Source organism: Saccostrea cucullata, unplaced genomic scaffold, assembly GCF_032062105.1.
Source record: "Saccostrea cucullata isolate Sc308-1 unplaced genomic scaffold, CSIRO_AGI_Scuc_v1 ctg7043, whole genome shotgun sequence".
NCBI classification, from domain to species: domain Eukaryota; kingdom Metazoa; phylum Mollusca; class Bivalvia; order Ostreida; family Ostreidae; genus Saccostrea; species Saccostrea cuccullata.
This window is the reverse complement of record NW_026933361.1, coordinates 23739-51478: the sequence shown is the minus strand read 5'-3', so window position 1 is coordinate 51478 and position 27740 is coordinate 23739. Positions and strand designations below refer to the sequence as shown.

Genomic DNA, 27740 nt, shown 5'->3' with positions numbered 1-27740 from the left:
ATTGATGAGTGCAGAATGAATGTGAACATCACAAGAGAATATCTTGAGAAATTTGGTTTTGAGATTCATAGAATGGAAAGTCGATTTGAACCCCAAAAATATATCACATTCTTGGAAAACAGAATAAATTCTGAGAGAATGATTATTGAATTGACCGAGGAGAAGAAAGACATTATCTATGAAGAATGTAAGTGTTTAGTGAATCTAGATCACGCAAAAAAAAAAAGAACTGTAGATGGAGTCACTGGACTGATTATTCCACGTTTTTCAACTACAGAATTGGGACAATTACATTACAGTTTGCTAGAAAAAGAGAAAATAAAGCATTTAAAAGAATCTAAAGGGAATTTTGATTCATTAATGAAAATTACTTTGAAAATGAAAGAAGAGTTAAATTAGTGGTGTTCCAATATTCATTCTCAAAGCAGATTTATTTCTAGAGGTAACCCAGAGATTACCATGCAAACTGATGCATCTTTGTCAGGTTGGGGAGCAATATGTACACAAGATAATATCAAAACTGGTGAATGAAGAAAAGATGGAAAAAAGAAGGAAAATCAAATCACATAAATTACTTGGACATGCTTGCTTTTAACCTTGCTTTGAGATCTTTTGTAAATATTGTGCAAAACAAATATATAAGAATATCATCAGATAGTACTAGTGCCATTAGTTAAATTAATAACATGTGTGGTATAAAAAATGAAATGTGCAATAAACTTGCAGTGGAAATAAGGGAATGGTGCACTGAGAGAAACATTTGGCTTAAGTGTTCTCATATTCCAGGGAAAAATAACATAGAAGCAGACAAATTTTCCAGAGAGTTTAATGATCAAGTGGAATGGCAATTATATCATGATACATTCTGACACATTTGTCCAAAGCTAATTCTAGAAAAAGTTTGCATCATTACTTGAACAAAGGTAAAGTGTTTTGATCATGGTTTACAAAATTTGCAAAAAAATTAAGTTGATACATTATCATTAAATTGGAGAGATTTTTATTATGATTTTTCATTTTTTTTTAGGCTTGTGATTTGAAAATTTAGGAAGACATTTGATCATAATTATCATGGCCCATTATGTCCCACTCAGACTTGGTTCACATGATTAACCCTCCGTTCACACAGAGCTGCGACTCTACGGCGATCATTCCGATTAAGCCACGATCTGAAATTTTTTTGGATCGGGGCAGACTTACCTTGGTTAAGTCTAAATCAGAGCAATTTGGCAAATTAATTTCATTACGTACCGTATTACGATGTCCCTACGTCAAACGCGCTCCCTAACACGCTTATTCTAAATTTACATAGATTGTTGCCGACAAGCAGCCGTGTATATTGTTTAGGCTACGCTGCCCTCTACGAAATTGAATTTTTCGCTACATAGACTTAAATGACTGTACCGTAATGTTGCTGAAGGTGCTTCAAATTTCGATTGCATTACGCTCGGCGATGTTGTAAATATATCTCGCAACCGCAGATTTTTGTAGTACGATTTTAGCGATGATACATATCTTGCGACCGCACTTTTTTTTTTGCGGCCTTTACGACATGTTTTACGGGCATTTTCAATTTAACTTAAAAGTGTGAAAAGTCGCATGGCAAATTAACAAAGTTAGTGTCACCCTTTACATGTAGTTTATAGATGATGACTGGTCAAATATCAGCGCTATAAGAACAAACTCAGTTCTGCTAGGTCGTGATATGATCGGCTTAAAGTCATTGTAGGTCTTCGTACCTTGAACGGTATATAAATCGTAGTGAGATACAAATCAATAATGCGTAGCGTTATTGGTAAATTTACCCCGATTCTTGTTCAATATGATTACATTGTTTTGAACATGTTCAAAATAAGCGTTTGAAAACTGAGGTTGTACATGCGTATCATGAAGACCCTACATGCGATCATACTAATTCATAACGACTCAACGACGTTTCTCTTGCGATTTGTCACGATCGGCCACGCTGTTGTCCACGCTTTGATCGTAGTAGAAGCGGCGTTTATGTGTGAACGGGGGGTAATGAAAAGTATAGTCAAGTATAAAAGTATTTTCAAGAATCCAATATATTACTTCCGAGAAAGAAGGATCTACTTCTAAATCGTAAGAAAAAAGAGGCTCATCCTTTGTGGGAAAAATGCCCTTGATTGCACGCCAAGTGTCCGGCAAACTTACAGAAATCTTGTATTTTCAAAAACAACTACCTCCATTTTTATGGCATCATGTAGAACCGACACTAAAAAGCAGTATCAAACGTACATCAAAATATGGTTTCAGTAATGCTTTGAATGGAAAATTGATCCAGTTTCACCATCTGAAAACAATATTTTGGAATTCTTGACTTTACTTTTTGATAATGGATTGAGTTACAGGCTCTCTCAATACAGCTCGAGGGGCTTTGTCAGCTTTGGGCATAAAGTTAGATGGAACCAGCTTTGGATCCTATGCTCTTGTTATCAGTTATATGAAAGCTGTTTACAGTATTAGACCAACTAAACCCAAATTTTTTATTTATCTTTTTCGGGTTTTTTTTAGCACATGTGTTTTGGCATTTTTACACTAATAAATCGGAAAAGTCATGGATAAATGTTTGCTATCATTATGCATTCTATAGATTCAATGGGACTTATACTACAGGAAGCACTGCACCACGACGTCACCACGTGACGGCTATAATTAGAGAATATGCCTTAATGAAAAAGTAAAAAGTTTAACACTACCCCGGGGATAAGTAAATAAATTTCGTAATTCTATTCATGAAAAGGGTTTTTCAAATGGCTTCTCTGGAAATTTTTTGATTAACAAAAAATTTCAAGAGAAGCCATTTGCAAAAAAAAATATTGCTATCATAGCAATATCTATCAATTTTCAAATGCTGGTATGAAATAAATCAGAGAAAAATAAACCACAATAGGACGGGATAAGATGGGATGTCACTAAATGCACGTAAGATCAAATGAAAATTCTACTAAAGTAAAATTAACTTTCACAGATGACTGAAAGTCATTATGAGCAGTTGATCACTTTGAAATGTCTTACAGTACTTTTAATGCATAATAAATCAATAGATAAAACTGAATTTTACATGTTTGAGTTTGTCGATTAAGAGATAAGAAACAATTGTTTAATATCTTATAATTTCCTCTTATAACAATATTCCGTGTTTTTTTTTTTCTCTCAAGGATTGCAAATTGATATGTATGAAAACAAAACATAAATATTAAACTATAAACTGCCATCTGTATGTTTCGTAAATTTCAAGTCCCACACGAATTTAAATACCAATGCTTTGTTAAAAACACATTGTCGTAGAATAATAACAAATGTTTCATATGCATCTCTGAGGAGGTAATAGGTTTAGGTCAACTAGGATATATTGATAAGTAGTACTGGAAAGGAATATTTTCAATTTGGAGAAATTATATGCAGCGTAGGAATATTTTATTGACATGTCAACAAGTTGACAGAATGACGAGTTTAAAAAATGACTGGTCGACAGGTTGACACATGGTACTCAGTATGCTTAAAATGTCAACATGTATTCAGGAAGACGTGTTTCAAAAATGTTCCTATAGTCGCAAGACAAGTTGACAGGTTAACAGGTCGACATAAAAGGAATTTACAGGTAAACAAGTCGACAGGTCGACCTTGTTTTTAGGAAAAATAGATTAGTTGCCAACTGTAGACATTTGATGTCGGTGATTTGATCTTGAATGAAAAGGTTTTTTCCAATTAGGTGACAACTGTTTACCTGTCGACCTTAATGATAACACTTTCAACCATTTCAGGAAAAACACTTATTGTGGATGATTTTTTTAATGCATGTTTTTTTACATTATGGGGCAAAACATTCACATTTTTTCTTTATTATAGAACTATTTCTTTATTATAAATTTGAAAAAGGTTCCTCATTTTTACGGATCTACTTTTCCGTACACCACGCATCGCTTCGACCATATAAAATAACTACATATTAGCATATATTCGTAAAAAGGAATCGTGAAACTTAACAAGTAAACCCCCTTATTTTTTAGAGTCATTTCAATATTTTGATAAAAAAATACGAAGTCCTATTTATATAGCCATCCAGTGATCACATATATTTATTATTATACAATAAATATTTGAACGTTTATCTGAAAAAATATCGGGCCGTAAAACTTCATATTTCCCGGCCGTCAGCATGCTTTTCATCATGTTCATATAGCCACACAGTGATCATATATATAAAATTGATGATAATGTGTTGATTTATAAAAAAATTGAATTTGAGAGCAGGACAAATTGTTTAAATTTTACTTGTTTCGGTATTTTTGAAAAACATAACATAAGCCTCTGAATATGATTTTTCTTGGCTGAGTCATATTTCTCACTATCATGCAATAAATGTATAATATTATTTATAAACTTAACAGACAAATCGTTTGAATGATTTTTGAAAAGAAAAAAAAACAGAAGCCTTAAATGTTATACAGTTTCATGATTGACTTTAAAATATTTATATTATGTCCATTTTCCCTTTTATTCATTTTGGGTAAATTGAGACCTTGAAAGCAAAAGAATTTCATTGAAAATAAAGGTTATATTGTAAATGGATGCAAAAAAGAAAATAAAACTACATCTACATGCAGCTCAAAGTACTCAATTAATTTGAGAACGTTACAAGTGAATGAGCCTGTTGTATTTGAAATTTCATAATAATCTCGAGTAGTTGATGAAAGCACCTTATTTCCTTGGATTGATTGATTGATTAATTGTATGTCGCTTAAACTCCTATTCGAGATTTTTTTACTCATATGGAAACATCACCTTATTTTAATTTTGCCTTTTTTTATGCAATGAGGGTCATTGAACGGTGAGAGTATTTTTTCAAACCAACGCCTACCATGCAGGCTACTTCGTTTTAAATGTCTCATACGAAAGATTAGTGACTCCAATTAAATTGTCGGGTGCTTGGTAAGAGAGTAGTCCTACGTATACCTATGCACGATATTAACGTGGTGCCAGGGACAAGGGTTTAACCCAGACCTACCAATCAAAAACCGAATACATACCACTAGCCACTAAGAATTACTTAATATAGCTGAAATAATCCGGAAATACAAGAAAGTGAATTATTTCCCTGTAGAATAATACATACCATTTTCCGTATCACATTCTTTATTATATCACTCAGTTTTACTGTAGATTTAACGCAATCAAGTAAAGTTGTGATCCGACTTTCCGGATCACCAAACTGTGGTTTTCTCAATCCATATTACACTCTCTGAAACTGATGACGTAGTACTCAAAAAACATGACGTTATTTTTCTTGTAGGTTAAAAAGTGTGTTGTTTTTATGCTTTGTTTTATGAATAAATATTATACAATTAATCTCTAAATTTTTATCTTGCTATATTTAATTAGTGTAAAGGGGTATATAATAAATTTATTATTATAATAGTAACTTGATCCGAAGAGCCGTATCACGTCTCGTTGACAGGCGCGGTTCATCAGATCAACCCAGCACAGTTAAGGTTACAAAAAGGAGGCGGAGCCTAATTTTTTGACTATAACATCATACACAATATACGTCATACAACATTTCTTTAAAATACCACAAAATGAGTTTATCTGCGAATTTAACCAGTAAGAAATCATCAAACTACATAAAAACTTATTACAGCGTGTTGTTTTGTCCTTAGTTAAATCTCACATAACAAGTTATAAACAAGTCACTGATCGCATTTCACTTGTCAATATGACGTCATTTCTTACAACGTGACGTAGTTTGTATGCAGTGAGAGACAAATCAAGTAATATTTTCTCAACAAAATATGTATTCTCTAATTAAATAAAATATTATTTACAGATATTACATAGGTCAATATCTTGAATTTAATGTTTTCTTCACTATCTTATTAATATATTTTCTGTACATTACGTATTAAATTGACACTGCCGTATATTTGTATGCAAGTACATCGGAGGGTAATGTGGGGGTCTTAATAAAACGATGTAGTGCAAGGACATACACTCTAAGGATCAAAGTAAGCTTTTACATTTCAACTATAGAACTATTAAGGTATCTAAAAAGTGCTGCGATCCTGATGAAATTTTAAAAACAATCTAATTATATCAATATTTCATGCCGCTGACCAGCAAAAAATATAGCATTCGGTCATACAAGTATATTTGAACAATGAAATTGCCGAATTTAGACAGGATCGCAGCACTTTTTAGAAAATACAATGCATGTTGAAAATATTTATATGCTAAACTTGGAAATTTAACTTGGTTATGCCCTTGCACTAGTGATATTTATATGTGTTATCAATACTTCAAGTCAGTGTGCTAAAATCGCGTGACTGCAACATTACGTGACTAGTCTAAATATAAAATATAATCGTCCTCGATATGTAGTTATAAATAATAATTACAATTATCCGATATAAATAATGTACTAAAAATAATCGCCATTCCGATTACGAATACACTTCTTAAATACAAAATTTAGTCGATATTTCCATTGCGCACCTTAACTGTACTGCGAAACTCGACGCTTAGCGTCCCGTTTGATACATGTATGATGATCCACGCCTGTCAACGATACGTGATTCAACCCTTCAGATCAAGTTACTATTATAATATTATAAATAAATGTATTAGCCAGAGACCCCAATATCAGCCGGAGGGCCGAGGGCTGATACAGAATGTGATGTGGAAAAGGGTAGTTTTTATGAAGTTTATTACATACTTAGTAATATAATACACTACACATTAAGTGGAAAAGAAAATAAGTAAATAATCATGCACGGACTTAATTTTACATACATGTATAAACAGTCTATTGACTCACACGGTTTGGGTGTCTTTCTACTTCTATTTCAAATGCATGTACTTTGAAAAGAAAATCTTTTGTCAGTTAGATTATCCTTACATTCAAAAAAGTTAAAATTAAGAGAATGTGAACCCCCCAAAATATATGTATGATCACAAGTACTATTTGTGAAGTTTAAATTACTAGGGGTGTGATATTGATCCGTATCAGCCCCCCAAATCCATATCAGCCCAATAGGGCTGATAAAGCTTTTGTGACAGACATATTGCAAATGCAAAAAGCCTGTATATATTATCAAGTATGTAATCAAGTAAAGTAATTGAACCGTATTTATATCCAATGTTATCCATGTCTTCATTTTTAACTTTATTTTTAATGCATGATTCTTGATATATAATTTAAAAGCACGCGTTTGAAAATTTTGTAATTTTATGTTGTAATTTCTTTTCAATGTTTAATTATTTACCTACATCTTCGTCAGAAAATATTAGTTTGATGTTTTACAATTAACACCATTTTATTCAACTTTATAAAAAGCTTTATATATGCATTTACTCAATTGTTTGCGCATGCTTGCAACTATGCCATTTTGATATTTAAACAGATATTCCATTTCATTTAACATCTATTTAACATAAACTTGCGACTATAGGAACACTTTTGAAATAATCATGACCATAACTTCACTCTTGTTAACAAATTAACAATGTTTGGACTAAAAATTCTCACATTTATTTCTACAGTGCATTATGCTGTATCGGGACAAAGTGATAACATATCCAACATAAAATTGACCGGGCCGGGCCAATGCATGACTTCTAGCAAATTCATGAATGTTTTTACCATCATTGGACAAAAACAGTGCATTCGAAAATGTTTACAGAATCGCCAGTGCAAGTCTGTGAACTATCGAAAGAGACAGCTCGATTGTGAACTAATTGCAGAAAAACATGGTGAATCGGGAACCTCTCTAGTTCTGGACTCAGAGTGTGACTATATTGAAATGGAAAATCAACCACAGGTAAGTACTGTCTCGACGTTCCTATAACACTAAGTGAGTGTTGTTTATTTGAGAAAAGCAATTACGGTATAATTTTTAAACATTTATAGGGATATAAATATGGGTTGGTCACGAGATCAAATTCCAGGGTTTTATGATAAATTTGATCTCATACCAACCCATATCTAGCCTGATAGATGTTTTAAAATGATACATTATTACTTTTGTTTACATTAGTGACGAACTGATATTTTATATTAAACGCGGGGAATGATTTATTTATCAAACCCAACGGTTTGTATTCCATCAATTGCGCGTCGACCCTTTATGACGTCACTGAGAAATTTCTTTGAACGTTTATGACATTTGAGGAACCTGTGTACTAGTATACACATTGCTCTCAGTAGTGTTGATATAATAAAGAGGAACATTTGCAAAATTAATGTAGATATTATGGATTAAAAACATTTGGATCAAGATGAAAATGTAAAAAAAGGTGTCGACCAATACAGTCAGAAGAAAAATACATATCCTTGTACAGAAACAACATTAATTTTAATTTAAGGTATGTCCCTCGTCAGCTTTTTAGAAAAGTTTACGCAGAAGCTTTTACTTCAAAACTACTTATTAAAATTCATTTTTCATGACATATTTAAATTCAACAATGTATTTTTTTTAACATTTAACGAAAAAACTGCTCAAAAATCTACAAAGAAGCAAGATTTATGAGGGACTATTTCTTTTGGTGGAAGGATATTTAGCAGAAAATTCTGCAAATCTGCACATTAATAAAATTTAATGTATTGGAAATTTAGCCTCACATAATTTTACTCGGAGAATATTTTCCGCTTTGAAATTGCTAAAAATATTTAATATAGGTCTTATTCTATATTTTTAGACTAAGTTTTACACCTTCCCTCAACAAACTTTTCCAAAAAATGAAAAAAATATTAAAGAAGTCAAGATCAAATTTACACCATTTTTTGACTAAAAATTACATATTTTGACAAGTATTTCAAAATTAACATCACTGACCCCACCTTTTTCTTTCATTATTTTAAACTACTCGATACTTGTGACTGATCACCACTTAAGTCGTAACAAGATTGATATAAGAAAATTTTTTAGTGCCTATTAAGTTTTTTAATACCCCAAATATGTTATTGCAAAAAGGCCACACAATAACTTACGCGCAATAATTGGCAAGATTTGTCTAATGATATATATTATTCAAACTATTTTACGTAAAATAAGATAATATTTATTACCATGCTTACATCTGATAAAATATAATAAAGGTTAAAGTAATTAAACAAAGAGATGAAATTTAAGTGCAAAAAGGTCAACTTAAATGTACCGTAGTTCAGTAGGATGCACACTGACCCCCTATTTTCTTTGCGATTTTGAGTTACACTTTATGATTGATTGATTGTATGCTGTTTAACGTCCCTCTGCAGAATATTTCACTGATATTGAGACGTAACCATTGCCGGTGAAGGGCTGCAAATTTAGGCCTATGCTCGTCACTTATGGCCTTTGAGCAGGGAGGGATCTTTATCGTGCCACACCTGCTGTGACACGCGGCCTCGGTTTATACTGTCTCATCCCTCCGAAGGACCGCCCCATTTAGTCGCCTTTTACGACAAGCAAGGGGGTACTGAGGACCTATTCTAACCCGGATCCCCACGAGGTTACACTTTATGAGTACTTATCCTAAATATACTTCTCAAAAAATCATTAATTTAACAAATTTCAGGAATGTCATACATTAAACTTTAATTTAAACTAAAACTACGTGTATTTTTTTTTTTTCTTTTTTTTTTTTGCTTTAGGTCTATAAAAATACTTTGTATCTTCTCATTGTAATTTGAACACGCATCGTAAAGTCGTAGAAGATATCATATTGATTTTAATCCGCTCAGAAAATGACACAATGTACCATTACTGAAGTATTTTTGTATGAGCATTTCTCAATACACTTAACAGTAACATAATGTGCCCTTCTTATTTGATGAAATTTTAAGGATTTTTGTTTACATCTGTCTTATTTTTCGGCACGGTTTTGTATTTATGGCTTGACTAATTGGGTCGATGTTCAAACATCTGGCACAAAATATGTATCGGATCAAAAAGTAAAATACTAGTAGTAGAGGTGCACAATGGCAATATGTAATAAAGACTATGTGAAATTTTCATTACATTTATGATACTTTTTATGAAGACAAATAGGAGAAAATTCCCTTAAAATTCAAATTAACCCATTACCCTGAATAGGCAAAGGTACATGTAGCTAAAAGACGCTGAGACCAATGGGTCTATCTTTTTTTCACAGGAGCTTGCTGGATCTTGCAATTCAACATCGTGTAAAGAGGAGTGCGTGGCTCTGAGTAGCGGAAAACCATTCTGCATAAATGACAGTAAGTAAGAAAGGAATCATTTAACTGTTTTTTTTTTATTCCATAAAAGAACAAGGTTCAGTTATAGGTTTCTTGGCCCTTTGAATTTCTGAAAAAACTGATACTGCTTCATTTTTGTTCACAATGCAAAAATATCATTTAGACGCTTGTTGATTGCATGTCTATCAATAATGGCATCATTTTCTGGCTAGTCAATACATTATGACGTCACGGAATGTGTCAATTTCCTCAAATTCTAAAAAAAAAATTCTACAAAAACCGCCAATTTTCAATGCTTTTTTTCAATATTCAATATAAAGCGCAACCTCTGATCCAATTATAAAATAAACGACTAACAAATCATAGAACTGCTTCTGAAGATTACAAGACATTATTTATTTTTTAAATCAGAAAGTGCGCTCATATTATTTTTCTTCCGTGAAAAAGCTAAAATATACTTATTTACATTAAAATTCAAGAACATTGCAATTCAATTCCATAAAGCCCGTGTTCCAATCCCTGGAGTTTAAGGAGAAAATATTTAATAGGAAATGAAAAAAAAGTTTTTAATTTATTTTGATCTTAAAAATGGAAAATAAAATCAATAAATTGGAATATCTACAGGGCTGTTTTATGCACAAAGTGAACCGAGCTCTTTAAAAAGCTTCTTTGAAAGCGAATTTAAACGAAAATTGTCTTTGTCCACAGCAAAACTGATAAACTTTTGATTGATTATTTCGACTCAAAGTAAAACTGTTATCTGTAAAACTAAGTTTGTTAAATAAGTTTTGATTAAATATTGAAATGTATTGCTAGTCGCTGTTAAATAAAAAAAATATTCACGCATGCCTTACTAAAAAATATGTTGCAGAGCAATGGAAGATATTTAATAGCTTCCCATCTCATGTTCACAAATCTAATAAATAAGTAAAGGATTATACGTCAAATCGCATTTGAAAACTTAGCCCAAACATGCATTTTTTAGTTCTTTATGTAAAACCAAAACTTTTTAAAAGGAATAATGAATTTAAAAAATGAAAATGTATATTTTTGTTGAAAATTATTTACAGTATGTATACTATAAAGGTACTTTTTTCAACGGGATCATAATTCCGAGGAATCTCATTTTCTGTTGAATTCGCGTGTAGAAAATTACGCGGATTTCCTAGACTGTCACTATATGCCGTACATTTATATAAAGTTTGCTTGGACATATTTCCGCGGAAAATTTGTGACCGCGTTCATAGCGGAAATAAATACCACGCGGGAAAAAGTACTTCTACAGTAATTATATACATCTTTAAACAGGTATTTTTTGCAATATTTCAGTCTAATTTGCCTAAATTTGTATAAAGAAACGTCTGTGCATAGGCTACTGTCTGAAAGTTTAATGAATGACCCTGAAGTAAAATTGGAAGATTTTTTTTTCACTTTTAGTATTTTAGCTGATATGGAAAATATGGGATCGAAATGTTAACAATACTAACCCAATTAACAACAATATAAATGATAATCAACTCTTTGCATAGTGAAATAAATTTCTAGAAATAACCTCATATTCCTTCTACTATTCCAATGTTCCATTTACGCTACTGTATTGCAGAATGTCCTACATCATGGCAGATAAACGGAGAGAAGAAATATTGTTTTGTGTACAATTCTCTTAAGTGGCAGGCTGCCAAGGTATGTCTTTACAGGTGGCAGTAGAGTTGCAATCTTCTTTGACTAGTTATCTAATACTCACAAAAATGGTAAGAGCTTATTCAATCTGTGTATTGCTGTGACCTTTTTACGATTATCTTAAACTAATCATATTTAATCATATGCCTCTTAAACCTGTGAAGGTCTTCAAGGTAAGACCTTATTTCGGAATTCTGATCATTGGAAAGTAAGATAATGATCATGCAAACGCCTGCAATAAATATGGTCTCCGTTTTTATTTATTTATTTTTTTTTGGTCTTAACTGAAAGAACAACAACTTCAAAGTACAAAGCCTTTGGCAAAAGTTACGTTCCTAACTATTTTCTTTTATAAACTTAGGTTTTACGCAGCCAATGCTTGACCCCAGTGCCCACCTATTTCTTATCTGGTATTTGAAGCGAACACTCTAGCCAGCGAGCTACAATGAAAATTTTAGAAAAATATCGGATTTTACATAAAATATTTTGGCTGAAAAATAAGGTTTTTACATATAAAATGATCGTGTATGCTAAAAAAAATAATATTCATTTTTTTAGATTTAATCTCTCTGGAAATATTTGATAACCCAATCTTCTTAACAAAATGATATTGTTGTCTGTCTACATGTTTCATGTAAAAAAAATGTCAAAACATTTATATAAAGCTTCAAAGGAGGTGACTGGTTTTCTTTAATTTGCTTGATGGATAGCTGAGTTGGTCATGCTCTGTTAAAACAAATGAGAGCGCAAAATTGGAACTCGGATGGTCATTCATTGCGGAATAAATGAAAGATACTGTTGGCATTGTGCTCACTAAATGATATTGCCGCCTCCCATAGAATTATAATGACAAAGTACTTTTTATTTCGGGAAGACCCGAAATAAGTGTCAGGTCAAAAAGTAAAATGGAGGTTGCACATTGGCATTATATAATAAAAAATCTGTGAAGCTATGATTCATTTTTATTCACTCGGTATAGGGGAGTTGTGGATAAGAGATGAGTACCCATCAATATTATAGAAAAAATGGCACTCTCAATGTTTTTTGTTTTTTTTTTCTATGGTAAACTCGAAACATATTTCCGATCAAAATGTAAATTAGGAGTTACACAATGAAACCTTGTAACAAAGAATCTGTAAAGGTGTCATTAAAAATTCATTCAGTAGCATAAGAGGAGATGAAGATAAAAGATGTGTACCCCAAAGCTTATCAGAACGGACGGATATAGATAAATGAAGACAAAGTAAACCTAACAATATTAAATATAATTGAAACAAACATCATTAAATCTGAAGTTCACAATATTATGCATTGTCTTAAATTATACAGTAAGCAGAATGCTAGTTTAAAATTTACAGTAACCACAAAATGCATTCTACAGACCTTAACAGTGTCAAAGTTGGTCGAAATCTGTCCACCGAAATAAGTGCATTTCATTTTATTCTTTTAGGATAGTTGCATTTGGATGGGAGCACATCTTCTGGCAATAGAAAATGAGACTGAACAAACCTGGAGTAAAAGCAAAAGTACGTTTTCATTTTTATATGAAGTTTAAGGAATGAACATTAGTTTCTGATTATGTATTTTTGGACAAAATATATGATAATATATTGTGAAGACTTTTCTTCTTCAAAAACACTTACGGTATTTTTTTTTCAAATCATTTATTCAATAACATACAATATAACAACGAGGCAAAACTTCCTCAGAAGCCCTCTGTTATATCTCACCAGGGGTGTCAGGAGTTCCCTGGATCGATATAATATTATAAAATATATCTCCAATATTTGAAAAAAAGATTTTTTTATGATACTAATATATAATTATTGACGTTTCATTTTCATACATATACTTAAATATCTCATGCAAATTAGCACCATTTTTATATATGATAACAAAGTATACGTTTAACACCATTATACTAATATATAATTATTGACGCTTCATTTTCATACATATACATAAATACACTTATGGTATTTTAAACGCAAAACTGAAAAGACATTGTGACTGAGTACATCTTCGAGAAGTCAATTTGAGTGCATGTTTTTGTGAATAAAATGATGTATTCTAAGTATAAAGAAATAATTAGAGAAAGAAGAAGATAAAAAATGACAAGTAAATCTCATATAAGTACAGTTTATCAACTTTAATTAAATGAAATCAAAGTAATGTTATAAACCAGCAAAATTATTAGATATTACTTGTCATGTATTTAAAAACAACTATACATTAAAAAATTAATTAATGAAATTACAATACACTAAATATTATAATTTTTTTTTTAATCTTTTTTAAAAATAATTGTAATCTTATTGTCAGAGGAATTATAATTATATTATTCACAACTATGATAACAAATTTGATGTCGTTCGCGTGGCGCAGTGGTAAGAGCGTCTGTACTAGAGTCCCTAAGTAAGGAGTTGATATGTTTCGGGTTTGAATCTCACTGTGGGACGTGGAGACCGGTCCTTCAGATGCAACCGTATGAACCGATCGCAAGGTCTCGTGTCGCCATACATGTAGGTGCTGGCACGAAAAATTTCCCCAAAAGCTCATAACCCTGACTGCTGTGCATAGGTAGTTATACACTAGCAAGTTGTGGCGTGTCCATGTGAGTGAAAATTTTTCAAGAGGGATATTTCACATAAAAAACAAACAAAAAAGAATATGTCAACAGAAATAAAACGAATCACACGTTGACAAGTTACGAGGGCTGTTCAAAAACTAGACTTGTTGCACAGAAAAAAGTATTTAAAGACATAATCGGGCAAAATGATACACATAATATAAAAGAATCTTTACTTATATGGTTTACAAATCATACATTAACGGAGCAGCAAAATCTTTGACATCAAGGGCATTATTAAAAAATATGAACTTTTATTTCCTCATCATTTCGCAATTAATTTCCGTACAGTTTGAGTTACCGTATCTTTTCAACATCCATACACAATTTCCTGTCAAGCTAAAAATCTATAAATCAAGTAAAGCAGGTATTTCTGAGATATAGTTAGACACTGATCACTCTCAATTACGTTCGTTACAGTCCAGATAAGTTTTCGTCAATAATCTTCTTCCAGCCCTCCTGTATAGCCTTTCTACAGAGGTCTAACGGTCTAAAATTACAGTTTGTTCTTTGTAGACAAATGTCACGATAACCCTAGTTAACTATATGTTTTGTTATGCATATTTTGGATCGATGTTGGCGATATCTCGAGCAAAACACATAATTTAACAAACATGTGGTGCTCCGTAAATTCAAGAAATTTTCACAGCTGTATTTACTGGAATCGCATCGGAGAAAAATGGCTATATTTCTGTTTCTTATTCCAATATCATCTAAACAAATTAAAATATGAGTTCTACATAGTCGTACAAAGTAATAAAACGAAATAAAGATACATTTGCGAAAATTGTCGAAAAATATCGCGAATTATAGAAAATTAGTAAGTTAAATTTTGGTTTCCGCATACTTTTGTTTCAATTTTTTTATCGTGCTCCTTATCTCTCCATCAGCTATATAAACACAGCGAAAATTTTGAGAGATTTTTTTTAATGCAGTAATTTTGCCCAAATTTTATTTAATCTATAAGATACATATATCTGTGAAATTTCATAACTGTATGACGCCTGTAAAAATAAATGATAGCAGAGGACGCGTAATTTTTTAACTGCCCTCTAACATATAATAAAATTATAATAAGCTGCTGAAACGTCATGTAGTCCAATGCTTAGTGAGAGTGTTCCCAATTCGTAAAGAAAGAAGGTCAGCCTTGAAATAGGATTTTTTTTTTCTATAAAAAGGGTCCACCTTCCTTCAAATTGTCTTGTTTTGCAATATCTAATTTGTTTCACAAATGGCAATATATTGTACTGTAAAAAAGGTTCTTAAATTTACTATTAGATTTTGCACCATCAGTTTGCATGTAGCCTTGACTATAAACGTCATATCGCTAGCTTTAGTAAGGTCAATGTAAGTTTGCCTCTGTAAGAGGACGTTTTGCAAAAGAGGTTTTATAAGTTAGCCGACAGTTTCCCATAATGGATATTGGAACAAGTTTCCTTGTTATCGTAAAGACAAATCAACTTGTCCTCCGTTGACAAACAAACATACAGTTACATAAAGTATTTTGAAAATAGTCCTGATTAGCGTAAAACTCATTTGTTGAGCACTCGTCTTGAAAATGTTAGGGATTAACTCGTTTGTTGAGTGATATTTTAACCAGCTTGGGTCCTGATATCTATAGTCTTAAGAATTTATTGTCAATTATATTTAGTATATACACATATTGCTTGATTAAGTATTAATATATGAAGATAAATATGTTTCTTTTGGCTTTACAATATCTTTAATATGACCTACATGTAATTGCGCTGAAATTGTGCATTAATGAAAAAAAAAACAACCTATAAATTTTCCACTGATATTGTTATCCATATAGATCTAGAGCAAAATTTCTATTATTTAAAAAAAAATATACATCAAAACTATTACAAAGGAAAAGTCTCAATTGCTGCGTATAATCAATTATTTGGTTTATCACTTAGATAATGTCATTTTTCAATTAAACAAGCAAGAAGAAGGTGTTTTGTAAGTCTTTATCTCTTGCTTGATTTAAGCAGATTGATTGAAAGCTATCTGATATATGCAGAAAAGAAAATCAAAAAGGGGTATATTGGATATTACTTAAGTATGTTAATTTAATGTGAAAATTGGCATAATTCTTACTGGACTTTCAAAATGACTACTATATTTGTCAAAATATGATGATAGAATGCATTAAAAAATTTTGTAGATATTTCAGTACCAGTACAAAACATTTCTATGCTCAAAATAGCAAAATAAAACTACAATATCAAATAGGGTCTATCAGATGGTAGTATTTAATAAAGTTAAATACCTAAATAAATTGTGATCAGTTAAACCAAATTTTCTCTATTTTTCTTTTTTTTTTTTTTTTTTTAGAAAATAACTATTTTCATATGCTTCGTATAATATTTTTTTTATATTTTTTACGTATGGTGGAGTAGTCATATTAAAAAAAGGATAGGAAAACAAAAAGCTTTGACTTTTTAAAAAGAGATAAAAACACTTTTTATAATTTTTTTAATTTTTGCTTACATAGGTACTTGGACAAGTGGCTTAAAAAGCAAGCAAGGCTGTTTTGTGTTTGCATTATAAATCATTTTATTTTGGATATTTAAAAGGACAAGATAGGCTAATACCCTTTTTTGGCCCCTGGTTTGGGGTTTATTTTAGAAAGATGCAACAGTTTAAAAATGAAAACCTGTTGTCATCCTTGCCACTTAAAGAGCAATGGTTCTAAGCTATGGGATACCCAAAGATCTCACAAAGATCAAAAATATGTCCGAATATTCTCATTTTCATGCAAATTTTCATCGATTTTACAGCACAACTTGTTTCAGAAAACATAGAGCGCAGGCTTTCCTATCTGTCAAATTTATAAATTTTATACAGATGTAACAGATGAATCTTTTGTAGAAAAAATCTCAGATAGGCGTGTGTCTATTTTTCAGGAGTGAAATGTATTTGAAAATCGACAAAATACCATAATAACCGAGAAAATCCGGGAAAATGACCTACTTTATGACCCTCTTGCTCTCTTCGCATATGCTTTGAATCAACATTAGTGCTGGTTTTAAAATAAGCATTATTTTAAGCTCTTAAGAACAACCAAATACAATTTCAAATGTCTTCTTATTTTTGCTTTGAAATAAGAGTGCCGGATTCGGCTGCTACCATACCCTGTCCTTTCTTCCAGAGTATTAAATTTCACTCATTTCCAAATTCTGTTGAAGTTTTCAATTGTTAAAAATATTTATTATTACCGTATGTTGCGGGTTTACAGGGCTTTTAAAAGTGTTCGAAAACATATGAAAATTACCTTATGATTTCTCTATATTTGATTTCTATTCTCTGAAAATTTTTAAAAATCCGTCTGCACCGTATTTTGCGTAAGTGAAGATGCCATTGTTGTAGTAACATTTTCAACGGTATTCTTTTGAATTGTATAGGAAAAAACGTCGTTTTGGGCTTGTTTTCAGGCAAGGTTATGATTAAAAAAATATTAATAACTTTTAAATCGTGCAGACGAATTTGTTTATCCTTTGGTATTTAAAAATAGAATTGAATTAAAATTAATCTATCTGAAAAATGTAATATGTCTTCATTTTGTCGTAATTCAATTGAAGATAATTAGTTTTATATTGAAAAATATAGCATTTTTAAGAACAACGTCATAAAATATCGCGACGTCACGCTTGACGTCGTGAATATCGATCCGGTATACAAAGGAATAAAAATTATACGGATTTTAAGAAAAAGGAAATTCAAGTATATCTGCTTTTAAATGACCAGTATCATAATAATTCAATAAAATAATCATTAGATATTTTTCTTTTTAAGCGTTTTACGTCTAATATTATGGGAAATTCATGTAAAGGGCGTAAACCAACAATCAGTCCTTTAGTTTCTTTTACATATTTTCTTTATGTGTTTATTTCTTAACGTTTCTTTTCTTTTTTTCGGAATTTGCAAAATAAAAGTGACCTTGTATTCCCTTCTGGAGAAGGCAGAACTCCCATTCCCGTTGAAATCACAGATCTGTGATATAAGCAAAGTCGTAGGTATGAAGATAATTTAGAAGAGGGGGACTTAACTTACACAACAGGCACTGGATAATAACCCCCCCTTTTTTTAATGAAAAAAAATGTAAGAGTGTATAATACCTCAAAAATATAAAATTTCCCCGTCAAACACATCTTTATGTCGTTATATGCAAGCAGATTGTACTTTTTTTCACGTTTAAAGAATGACCCTATTCGGTAAAATAAAATACACATACTTTAGGTGCCTGTGTTCACCCCCCCCCCCCCAAAAAAAAAAAGTTTAATTACGCCTTGTATAAATGCTTTTTCTTTAGAAAATTCAGCAAGGCTATCCAATCAACAATATTTTCTTATGAATCAATTTCCGCCAGATATCCTCCAGAGTATAAGTATTAATGCAATCAGTGTATATATTGAAAATGTTTTAATAAAGTTTACAAAGAGGCATGCACCGAATAACTAAAATAAATCTTAACTTGATTTTATTTCATGCTTATGCGTATTTAAGGATAGAAAAAAGCGTACAAGGAATTTTTTGAGGAGTAAATGGGACAATAATTTAAACATTAATTTTATTTGGCATAATCAACAATATTAACAGCGACGTAAAGATAGACTCCCTATCTAGCAACTCTAGAGTAGAAGCCGTAATCACTGCGCCACGCGGACGACCCACAAAAGGATACCTTGAGGATAACCTGTTTTTACACGACAGGAACTTGGTTTGCCATATTTGTAAATTTTGCAGGCGGTTATTTCTGTATCTCTCTATATCTTATTATAAGCTGCATTGTAATATCATTTTTGAGTTTCGATCTCATTTAAAGACGTACAACACACTGGGGGAGATAACTCTTGCGATTTCAAATGAACGTTTGACGTGACGTCAAATTTAACGTCAAAAATAAAGCGTAAAAACGACGAGTCAAACGATCCCGATGTATATCAATCATGAAAGAAAATTGGGATATGCGGCTTGGCTTTGATTGCGCGCACCATATTCAATCAATAAGTATTTTTTAATTAACCCGATTAAACTCCGTAAAAAGCAAGACATAAAATACCATCCCTTAATGTTTATTTAATTTCATATCATATACAATAAATTGTATTTTTGATCAAAGCGCAGCATTTTTTTTATTCTGATAATTTTATTTTACATTGCCGAAATTCTCATTATGTACAGTTGGCTATATACATGTAACATTAATGGTCTTCATTACAATTTGTGCATTTACGATATAAATATTGTTTTTTTTTTTCTTTAATTAAATAAAATAACAATAAATAAACAAAAAAAAACTTTTTACAATGTAAAATCGATGTAGACCCTTACTGATCAAAGAGGAACAACTCTGAAAATGTAGGAGATGTTTATTTTCCTCCCTTTATTCACGGTTTTCCACAGAATCAGATACATTTACAGCAAGACCTGATAAATCCGAGAATTGAATACTATAGACCTCATATACACAATGTAAGTATAGAATTGAAAAGAATTGTTCACTTGTACTGAAATTATCTGCATTGATGAATGTCCTATTGCAGTAAATCGTTTGACTTTCTGTCAACAATGTCGGTTCGCATTTCCTCGAATCAAAAAAAAACGTAGCCTATAAGATTTTAAAAAAAATGCATAACGCATACATATATGGACTAAACACTAAAATCTTTCAGTATTTTTTTTTTCCTGATACATATAAAAAGAGTAGTCAATATCTATTCTGCATTCATGAATTTAAGAACTGATGCATACCTCCGGGATTCATATGACGAAATACCAGTATATTTGCACTGTAAACGACGTTTCGTCAAACGCTAATGGTCTGCGTCGCAAAAAAAGGAAGGGGTGGGGGTGATAGGGGTATTCAAAAATTGCCTAAAAATCTACATTTAAATATGCTTTACATATGAGAACTTTTAAATTTGTAAGTTAATATATTTTTGAAGCAAAAGCAATATTCCAATTTATTTTTTTTAATGTGTATTTGTAGATTCATATAACAAAGTGATCGACCCCCGTCTGAAAGACGCGCGGGAACGTGATTTATTGAGAAAGGGGGAAGGGTAATTTTCCGCTATTTAATCAAAACTGGTCGTACAAAAATTATACAAAAAATTACGAAGATTATTTTTACTACCAGCTACCTAAATAAAGTTTTTTACCAAAATTAAACGACAGGTTTTTTCACAAAAAAATTTTGAATTTGAAAAATACGCAATTTTCAAGGCTTAGATAATTCATAGTTTTTCAGTTTAAGGTCTTTAAAAATTATTTTGATGATATGTATATCAAAAAGATGACGATGTTTTTGTGTTAAATGGTTAAAGGAATAAGCCAGTGAAATTTGACATTGATATCTAACCTAGCTTTTTTGAAAATCAAGGTTTAAGTAGTTCATTGATTAAAAATTTTCTCTCCTCGTTAACAACTAAAGGGGGGTAACTTTTGGAAGTTCCTGTCCAAAAACCACTCGAACGATTTTGTCCAAAATGTGCATACATACAGTAGATGTAGTCATGTACTAAATATACAAAAATAACGAAAATTAAACGACAGGAATTTTTTGGGGTAGGTGTGTTGTACATCCTTAAGTATCTAACAGATCCAGAATTAGGAGAGAACAGTAACGATATGAATATCAAGTATTTCTTAGTGAATGAAAAAATTCTACTCTGGACTGTTTGTTCTATTCAAAATCAAAACAGATGCGTTTGTGAAATCTTTTCCTGAATGTTTATCGAATCAATTACCAAATATTTATACATTCAATTATTTTTTTTCTTTTGTATACATGCTTATCTCCATATATTGCAAATTTTTAGGCTTTGGGAATAAATGGTGGATTGGGGGAACAGATGAAGAGTCCGAGGGCACGTTTTACTGGGAACATTCTAACAGCACATTGAATTACACAAACTGGAATAGAAATGATCCTAACGGGGGGTCAAGTGAAAATTGCATCGTAATGGTTTCTGGGGGTGTTTGGAATGATGAAAATTGTGATGATTATCTTTACTATATTTGTGAAAGAAAAAAATTAATAATATACATGTACATGTAAGAGACTTTTCGATGAATGTTATACATGTAACTTCATAGCATTAAATGGCAATTCTGATTTAAGGTAAATATTTAGTTTCTTTATTATATTTTTTAAGAAAAAAAAAAGGAAATTTTAGATTTAAAAATAAAAAAATCTATGTAACGAAAATCCTATTTTTTCTAATGATTGACATACTTTTATAAGGTTCTCATGACTAGTCTCCCTATACATTTTAATCAGTGCTCAATGTAAAATAACAGTGCTCCAATTAAAACATTCCCTTTAAAACATAGTTAGCTAAAAGTTGTTTCAATTACATCCGTTCAATAGTTTTTTTTTCTTCTTCAATGTCATATTCCGCTTCCATTGCAAACATGTAACTCTACTTTCACAAGATTTGAAACTGTGAAGCGCCTGACTTTTAAAAATAAAATCAAGAAATAAAATAAATTACTAATGTTTTGATCAAATATTTACAGATGGTTTGTTTTTTAAATAAATTATCATCCTCTTATTCAGTCTTTATCATAAAGACACCGCTTATACCATGAAATGAACACAAGCATGGCTCGTTTTTTGACATCTCTTCTATTTTATCTATAGCATTTCTAGACTTTTTTGATTACTTTTTTATTGTTTAACGCCGAGTCGGCAATATTTTAGCCATATTTTGCCGATTTCCCGGAGGTTCGTGAGTACACATACGATGGTTGTTCGATATGTATTGTGTATTGTACGACATCCCAAAAGCAGTCGATTCAAATAGTCAAATGGACATTCTATACATCATCCCTTCAAAGTATTCTCCGTGATTTGAAATACACAATTTTAATCTCTGAATATTAATCCATTTCTGAAATGCGTCACGGTACGCTGATTTAGGTATACCTCTGAGGCACTGACTGACGGCTGAGCCAAGGGCATGTCTGGACTTGTATCGTTGACCAGATAAGAACTTTTAAGTTTTGGAAAAAGGAAAAAGTCGCATGGTGCTAGATCCGGAGAGTATGGTGAGTGTGGCAAGACGGTAACCTTCTCAGACTTCAACAATTGCTTAACAAGCTCAGATGTATGTGATGGAGCATTATCATGAAGATGGCGAACATGCCTAAATCCCGACACAAGACGTCGTTTCTGATAATATTTCTTGAGCTTTTTCAGTACAACATCTCAGTAATACCGACCTGTAACAGTTTTGCCCTTCGGCACCGGAATTTGTACGGCTTAACCATCACAAGAGAAGAATATGCAATAAAGGACCTTCTTTGTGCTCATTGACCTTTTGGCAACTACAGGCCTTCTACCGTGTTTGGTTAGCCATAATTTGTTTCCAGCTTTTCTTACTGGTTCGAAATTGTGAGCCAATGTTTCGTCACCAGTAACTATGTTTGCAAATTGTATTTGATTGAAGTTTGGAAACATTTTTAGCAGTCGCTTAGCGGTTTGTATTCGTACCTGTTTTTTGGTCATCTGTCAATATATGGGGTATCCATCTGGCAGAAATCTTTCGTACTTTCAAAATACGCTTCAAAATGAAATGCACCCGAGATAGCGATATGCCAACAGCTTTGGCAATATCACGAATCGTGTACCTGCCATCAGTTTCAATTATTTCCTTGACCTTTGAGACATTTGTCTTGCCTGATACAGTCACAGGTCGACCAGATTTTGCTGCATCTTTGACGGACTCTGTGCCAGTCAGAAATTTCTGTCTCCACCTACGAACTGTCTCATAAGATACCTTATCAGACCCATAAACTTCCCCCAATTCAGTAAAAATCTGCTTTACTGAATTACCGAGTTTTGTGCGAACTTTTATATGAGCTCTAATTTCTTCAATATTCTCAACCCTTTTCCCAACCATTTTTACAACAGTGGTCAACGACTGGCTCTAATGAAATGACGATTACGTATTTTATAACCATGTGTAGATGAAGGCTCGTGTTTATACTGATGGCACGGTATTAAATAGAGTTATGCAGGCGTATAAATATCGACGAAATCATGCAAGGCGTTATCGCGCTGTGGTACAATACACAATACATATCGAACAACCCTCGTAAACCGCATAGGTAACTTCTGCTTGATAAGGTTTTTCTTTAACGGCTTTTTTTTACTTAATCAGCGCAGACCCTTGACTTTTAATTTGCATTTGTAGAGAGAATGTTTCATATATTGTGGAAATTAATCGTGGCAAATCGGTTTCAAACTAAAGAGTCGCGAAAAAAAGATGACGGGAATAAACGTCATTTAGATGTACATGAAAAAAACTCCCTGAAAGTGGAAAATTTACTTGCCGTTTGAAAACAGTGAGTTCACATATATCACCCATTAAGTAAGCTCTTTATGCCTTGTCTACTAAGTACGACGAAATATCCATATAAATAAGTCGTGATATTATACAGGAAAAATTAACTTCAGATCTGTGTCCATGTACCTTTAAATAAAGTATCACATGCCAATTTCTTCTTGTTACACATGTATATTAAAAAAAAGACATCTAGATGGTTGTTTTTACATTTAATAAGAGGAATTTAGACGTTTAGAGAGGATGGATATTCCGATCAGTTCTAAGTAGACAAGACATAAAGTGCTTACTTAAGCGAAATACATTAGACTGTTAAGAGATCTGCTCCTTATATATGGGTTGTAAGGAATAGCGTAGATGAACGGGAAATATGGCGGACTATGCCTTTTTACGAGTATTGTTCAGCTAAAATTGAAGGGAATGCGGTACTATAGAAAGTAAATCAATAAACATATTTCTTAGGCCATAGGGAACTGCTGTGTAATTTCATTAATTGATTTTGTATACTATTTTTTTTGCGGTACATGTTAGAAATCTGCAATCTTTATTTTGATATTTTTAATTTGATATTTAATTTTAATTTTGCAGACTTAATTCAGTTAGAGAATGAAACGAATGAACAATGAAAAGTTTTTTTTTTGTAGTTAATCAATCAGGAAACTGCTCTTTAGACTCTTAGTCGCAATATAGATTGTATTTAAATTAACTTTGAACAGGGCGTCATAACAAGGATCCACAAAATCCTTCAACTGAAATAGATGATTCAAATTATTAAAAGACAGGCATTTTGCAAGAAAACATTGCTTTAAAAGTACACGAAACTACACATAACTTTGCTGCCAGAGATGCGAGTCTTTACATATGTATTTCTTTTTACATTAAGTGAATTAAACTGAGCACAGGATGGCCGATGCCCTGGTAATGGCGTTATAATCTTATACTTGTTGGAATATAGACAACAATCATTTCCTAATTTCAGCTTTTTTTCACCTCGAGGTTCTGTAAAATCAGGCCCCGATATGGTGAAACAGACTTACTTTAGTCAAATTTTCACATGCCTGTAAAATGTTTATAATTGAATTATTCTATAAATTTGCAGATAACAACTCTTTTGAAAAATGATGTGGAAACTTAATTTGATTTAAGAGTACATGTCTTCTAGCTATGATATATAAATACAACATAAATATTTAACTAAAGCTTAAGATGTTTCATGATCTCGAGCCCAGAAAATAATTTAAACTTATGTGGAAATACACGTTGAAACACATAAACATGATATGAACTTTTCAAATTAAAAAATGGAGAAATTTTAATTGTCGTCTGAAAATCGGCACTATGAAAACAAATTCCAATTACATGAAACAGGCCTTTGATCTGCTGCAGAGGATTTAAATACAAGATGTTTTTACATAATTAAAGGCAATTTTTGTTGCTCAGCATGTTTTATTACTTTAAATTTTATCGTCTTCAATAGAATAATGATTTTTAGATATCGATCGAAACATGATATTTAATAATATCAAAATAGTATTGTCATTCTAAAAAAACATTAATTTTTATCAATATAAATTTATGAATATTTGTGAGAAAGAAATCAGAAAAAAGTGTTTCTAAATCCACTTCGCGAAGATTCACTAGATTTCCCACGCCAATAGAAATGATACTAAGATACAGAGCGGGTTCCAGTGAATGTTTAACCAATCCTTCTTCTTTATTTCTCACAAAAATATTAACAATAGTGAATATAAATCTTCAAGAGTACTGTGCAACAATATATTCAAGAAGTGGTGAAAATCTGATGTGGATACTAAGAAATGCCAAGGAACCTTAGCATAGAAATTTCTTACTTTTAACATTATATGCGACCATTTTCCAGGATAAATTTGAATCGAGGCTTTTTGATATCATTGACAACTGCTACCTCAAAAAATATGGATCTCGTGAATTTACTTACCTTGTCATTGTCACTTGCAAAATCATTTTGTTTAAAACATTCTGATTGTACAAACAAGTACTCTGTTGATTGATTGTATATTGTTTAACGTCCCTCTGGAGAATTTTTCACTTTTGATTTCGAAGTTGACATAAAAAAAGCTTGAGTTCCTGATTGTAAGTATCTATGTGGATTTGGAGACCAGATATTCCAACATTCTATTAAGATTCCCATGGGTACCAATTGGGCCTTGCTATTAGCAGACCTATTTTTGTATTTGCATGAAACAGAATTTTTACCAAAAAAAAAGAATAAAAAACACTTGCTGTCTCCTTCAATATTTAGATATATCGACAAGGTATTGTCAATTAACAATCATAGTAATTTCCATTCTTATTTCAATACGATATATCCGGATGAACTTGAAATACAAGATGTCACCGATTTGAACACGTTTCATATTCGCATATATTATTTGAAAAAAAACGTTCCTTGTATTTTAACAAGTAAGCTCCATGATAAACGTGATGAATTGAATATAACAATCGTCAACTTCCTTCTCTGATGCAGTAAAATACCTTCATCAACCGCATACGGAGATTATATATCTCAATTCATTCGATACGCAAAAGTTTGTTCAACGTATGGACAATTTCTAAAACGATGTGAATTATTGACAAACAAGTTGATGAAACAAGAAATTCAGAAGTCTCGTTTTAAGTCGTAATTTTGTAATTTCTATGATCGGTACAATAACCTTGTAAACAAATACAATTTATCATTGAGTCAAATGCTGACTGACGTTTTTCATACTAATTGTTGTTCACTGAATTGAAAACGGGTTTCTCCGTTGTATCCCGATAATAGCAAGGAGTACACGACAGATGTGAAAGGTCGGCAGGGGATGATCCCTTCTCCATTGCACCTGATCCTACCTTTGATCCCTTGAAGGTCCAGGTTTGCTCTGCTCCTATTTTGCATTGCTAAATGGACTTTTTATCTTGAATAATGCTGTTCATTTCCATTTAATTATTATAGTCTTTAATTTGAAACTGTATAAAAACTGTATAAAAAGGGATTCCTGTCGCAGAAAATATAGATTCTGGCATGAAAAGGGCAAGAATAAATCAAACAAACAAAATGTCTAAAGATCCATCAATTTATTATAGTGTCAAATATGATTTTAAAATTTGAAGTTTTTTTAAGGGATTCAAAGGAAATAAGAATTCATTGTAATAAATAAGAATTCTTAAAATTTCAAATAAAATTGAGTGAATGTGTTTAAAGATGATTTTTACAGGAGTTGACTAGATCTTGTGAGACATCTTGTAGTGGATAGTGCACCACTTTGACTAGCGGAAAACCATTATGTACACAGAATTGTAATTAAAAGCAATATATTTTGTATTGACTGCATTTTGTTCTCATGAAATTTTTAATGCGTTTTGTAATCAGAAAAGAAGAACGCAGAACTGCTTTTAATCTAGATTAAATTCGACTCAATCAATTATCAAACATCTTAAAGAAATCTTCATTAAAAAGTAATAGAATTTACTTAATTAGATTTAAATATTTAGTAATGCACCATCCCTACGGATTTGAAAATCAGCTGTCTTTTTATCATAAGATACATGAATACGGACTAAAATTTAGATTCATATTAATTTTTTTCAGGTCATATTATTGCATGGGTAATTTTGACACAAACAGTTCTGACTGAAAAATAGAGTAATGTTAATTTAGAATTTCCTTTATCATGGCAGGTTATTGGGAACACAAGATATTGCCTTGTAAGCAATTCACTCTCTTGGCAGGTCTCCATAATATGTATAAAAATTACCGTGGATAACCCATTATTGCGCTTCATAAAATGTTAACAAAATGCAAGAATGTTGTTCATAAGCATCAAAAGAGAAGTCA

At 31.6% G+C, this 27740-nt stretch overlaps 1 protein-coding gene across 1 annotated transcript; it reads left to right on the top strand.

Annotated features, from left to right (window-relative positions):
• Positions 1-15: 15 nt before the first annotated feature.
• On the top strand, positions 16-21650 carry LOC134238104 (macrophage mannose receptor 1-like). The gene is made up of 6 exons (XM_062720228.1): positions 16-187; positions 7564-7841; positions 10153-10237; positions 11820-11899; positions 13347-13422; positions 21356-21650. Exons 1-6 carry the CDS (start codon positions 16-18, stop codon positions 21592-21594), a joined length of 930 nt encoding a protein of 309 aa, XP_062576212.1. The 3' UTR covers positions 21595-21650.
• The last annotated feature ends 6090 nt before the right edge of the window (positions 21651-27740 follow it).

Coding starts and splice junctions, on each gene's coding strand:
- LOC134238104 (XM_062720228.1), top strand. CDS start 16: ATGAATGTGAACATCACAAGAGAATATCTTGAGAAATTTGGTTTTGAG. Junction 188..7,563: donor AGACATTATCTATGAAGAAT/GTAAGTGTTTAG, acceptor TTATTTCTACAG/TGCATTATGCTGTATCGGGA. Junction 10,238..11,819: donor ACCATTCTGCATAAATGACA/GTAAGTAAGAAA, acceptor ACTGTATTGCAG/AATGTCCTACATCATGGCAG.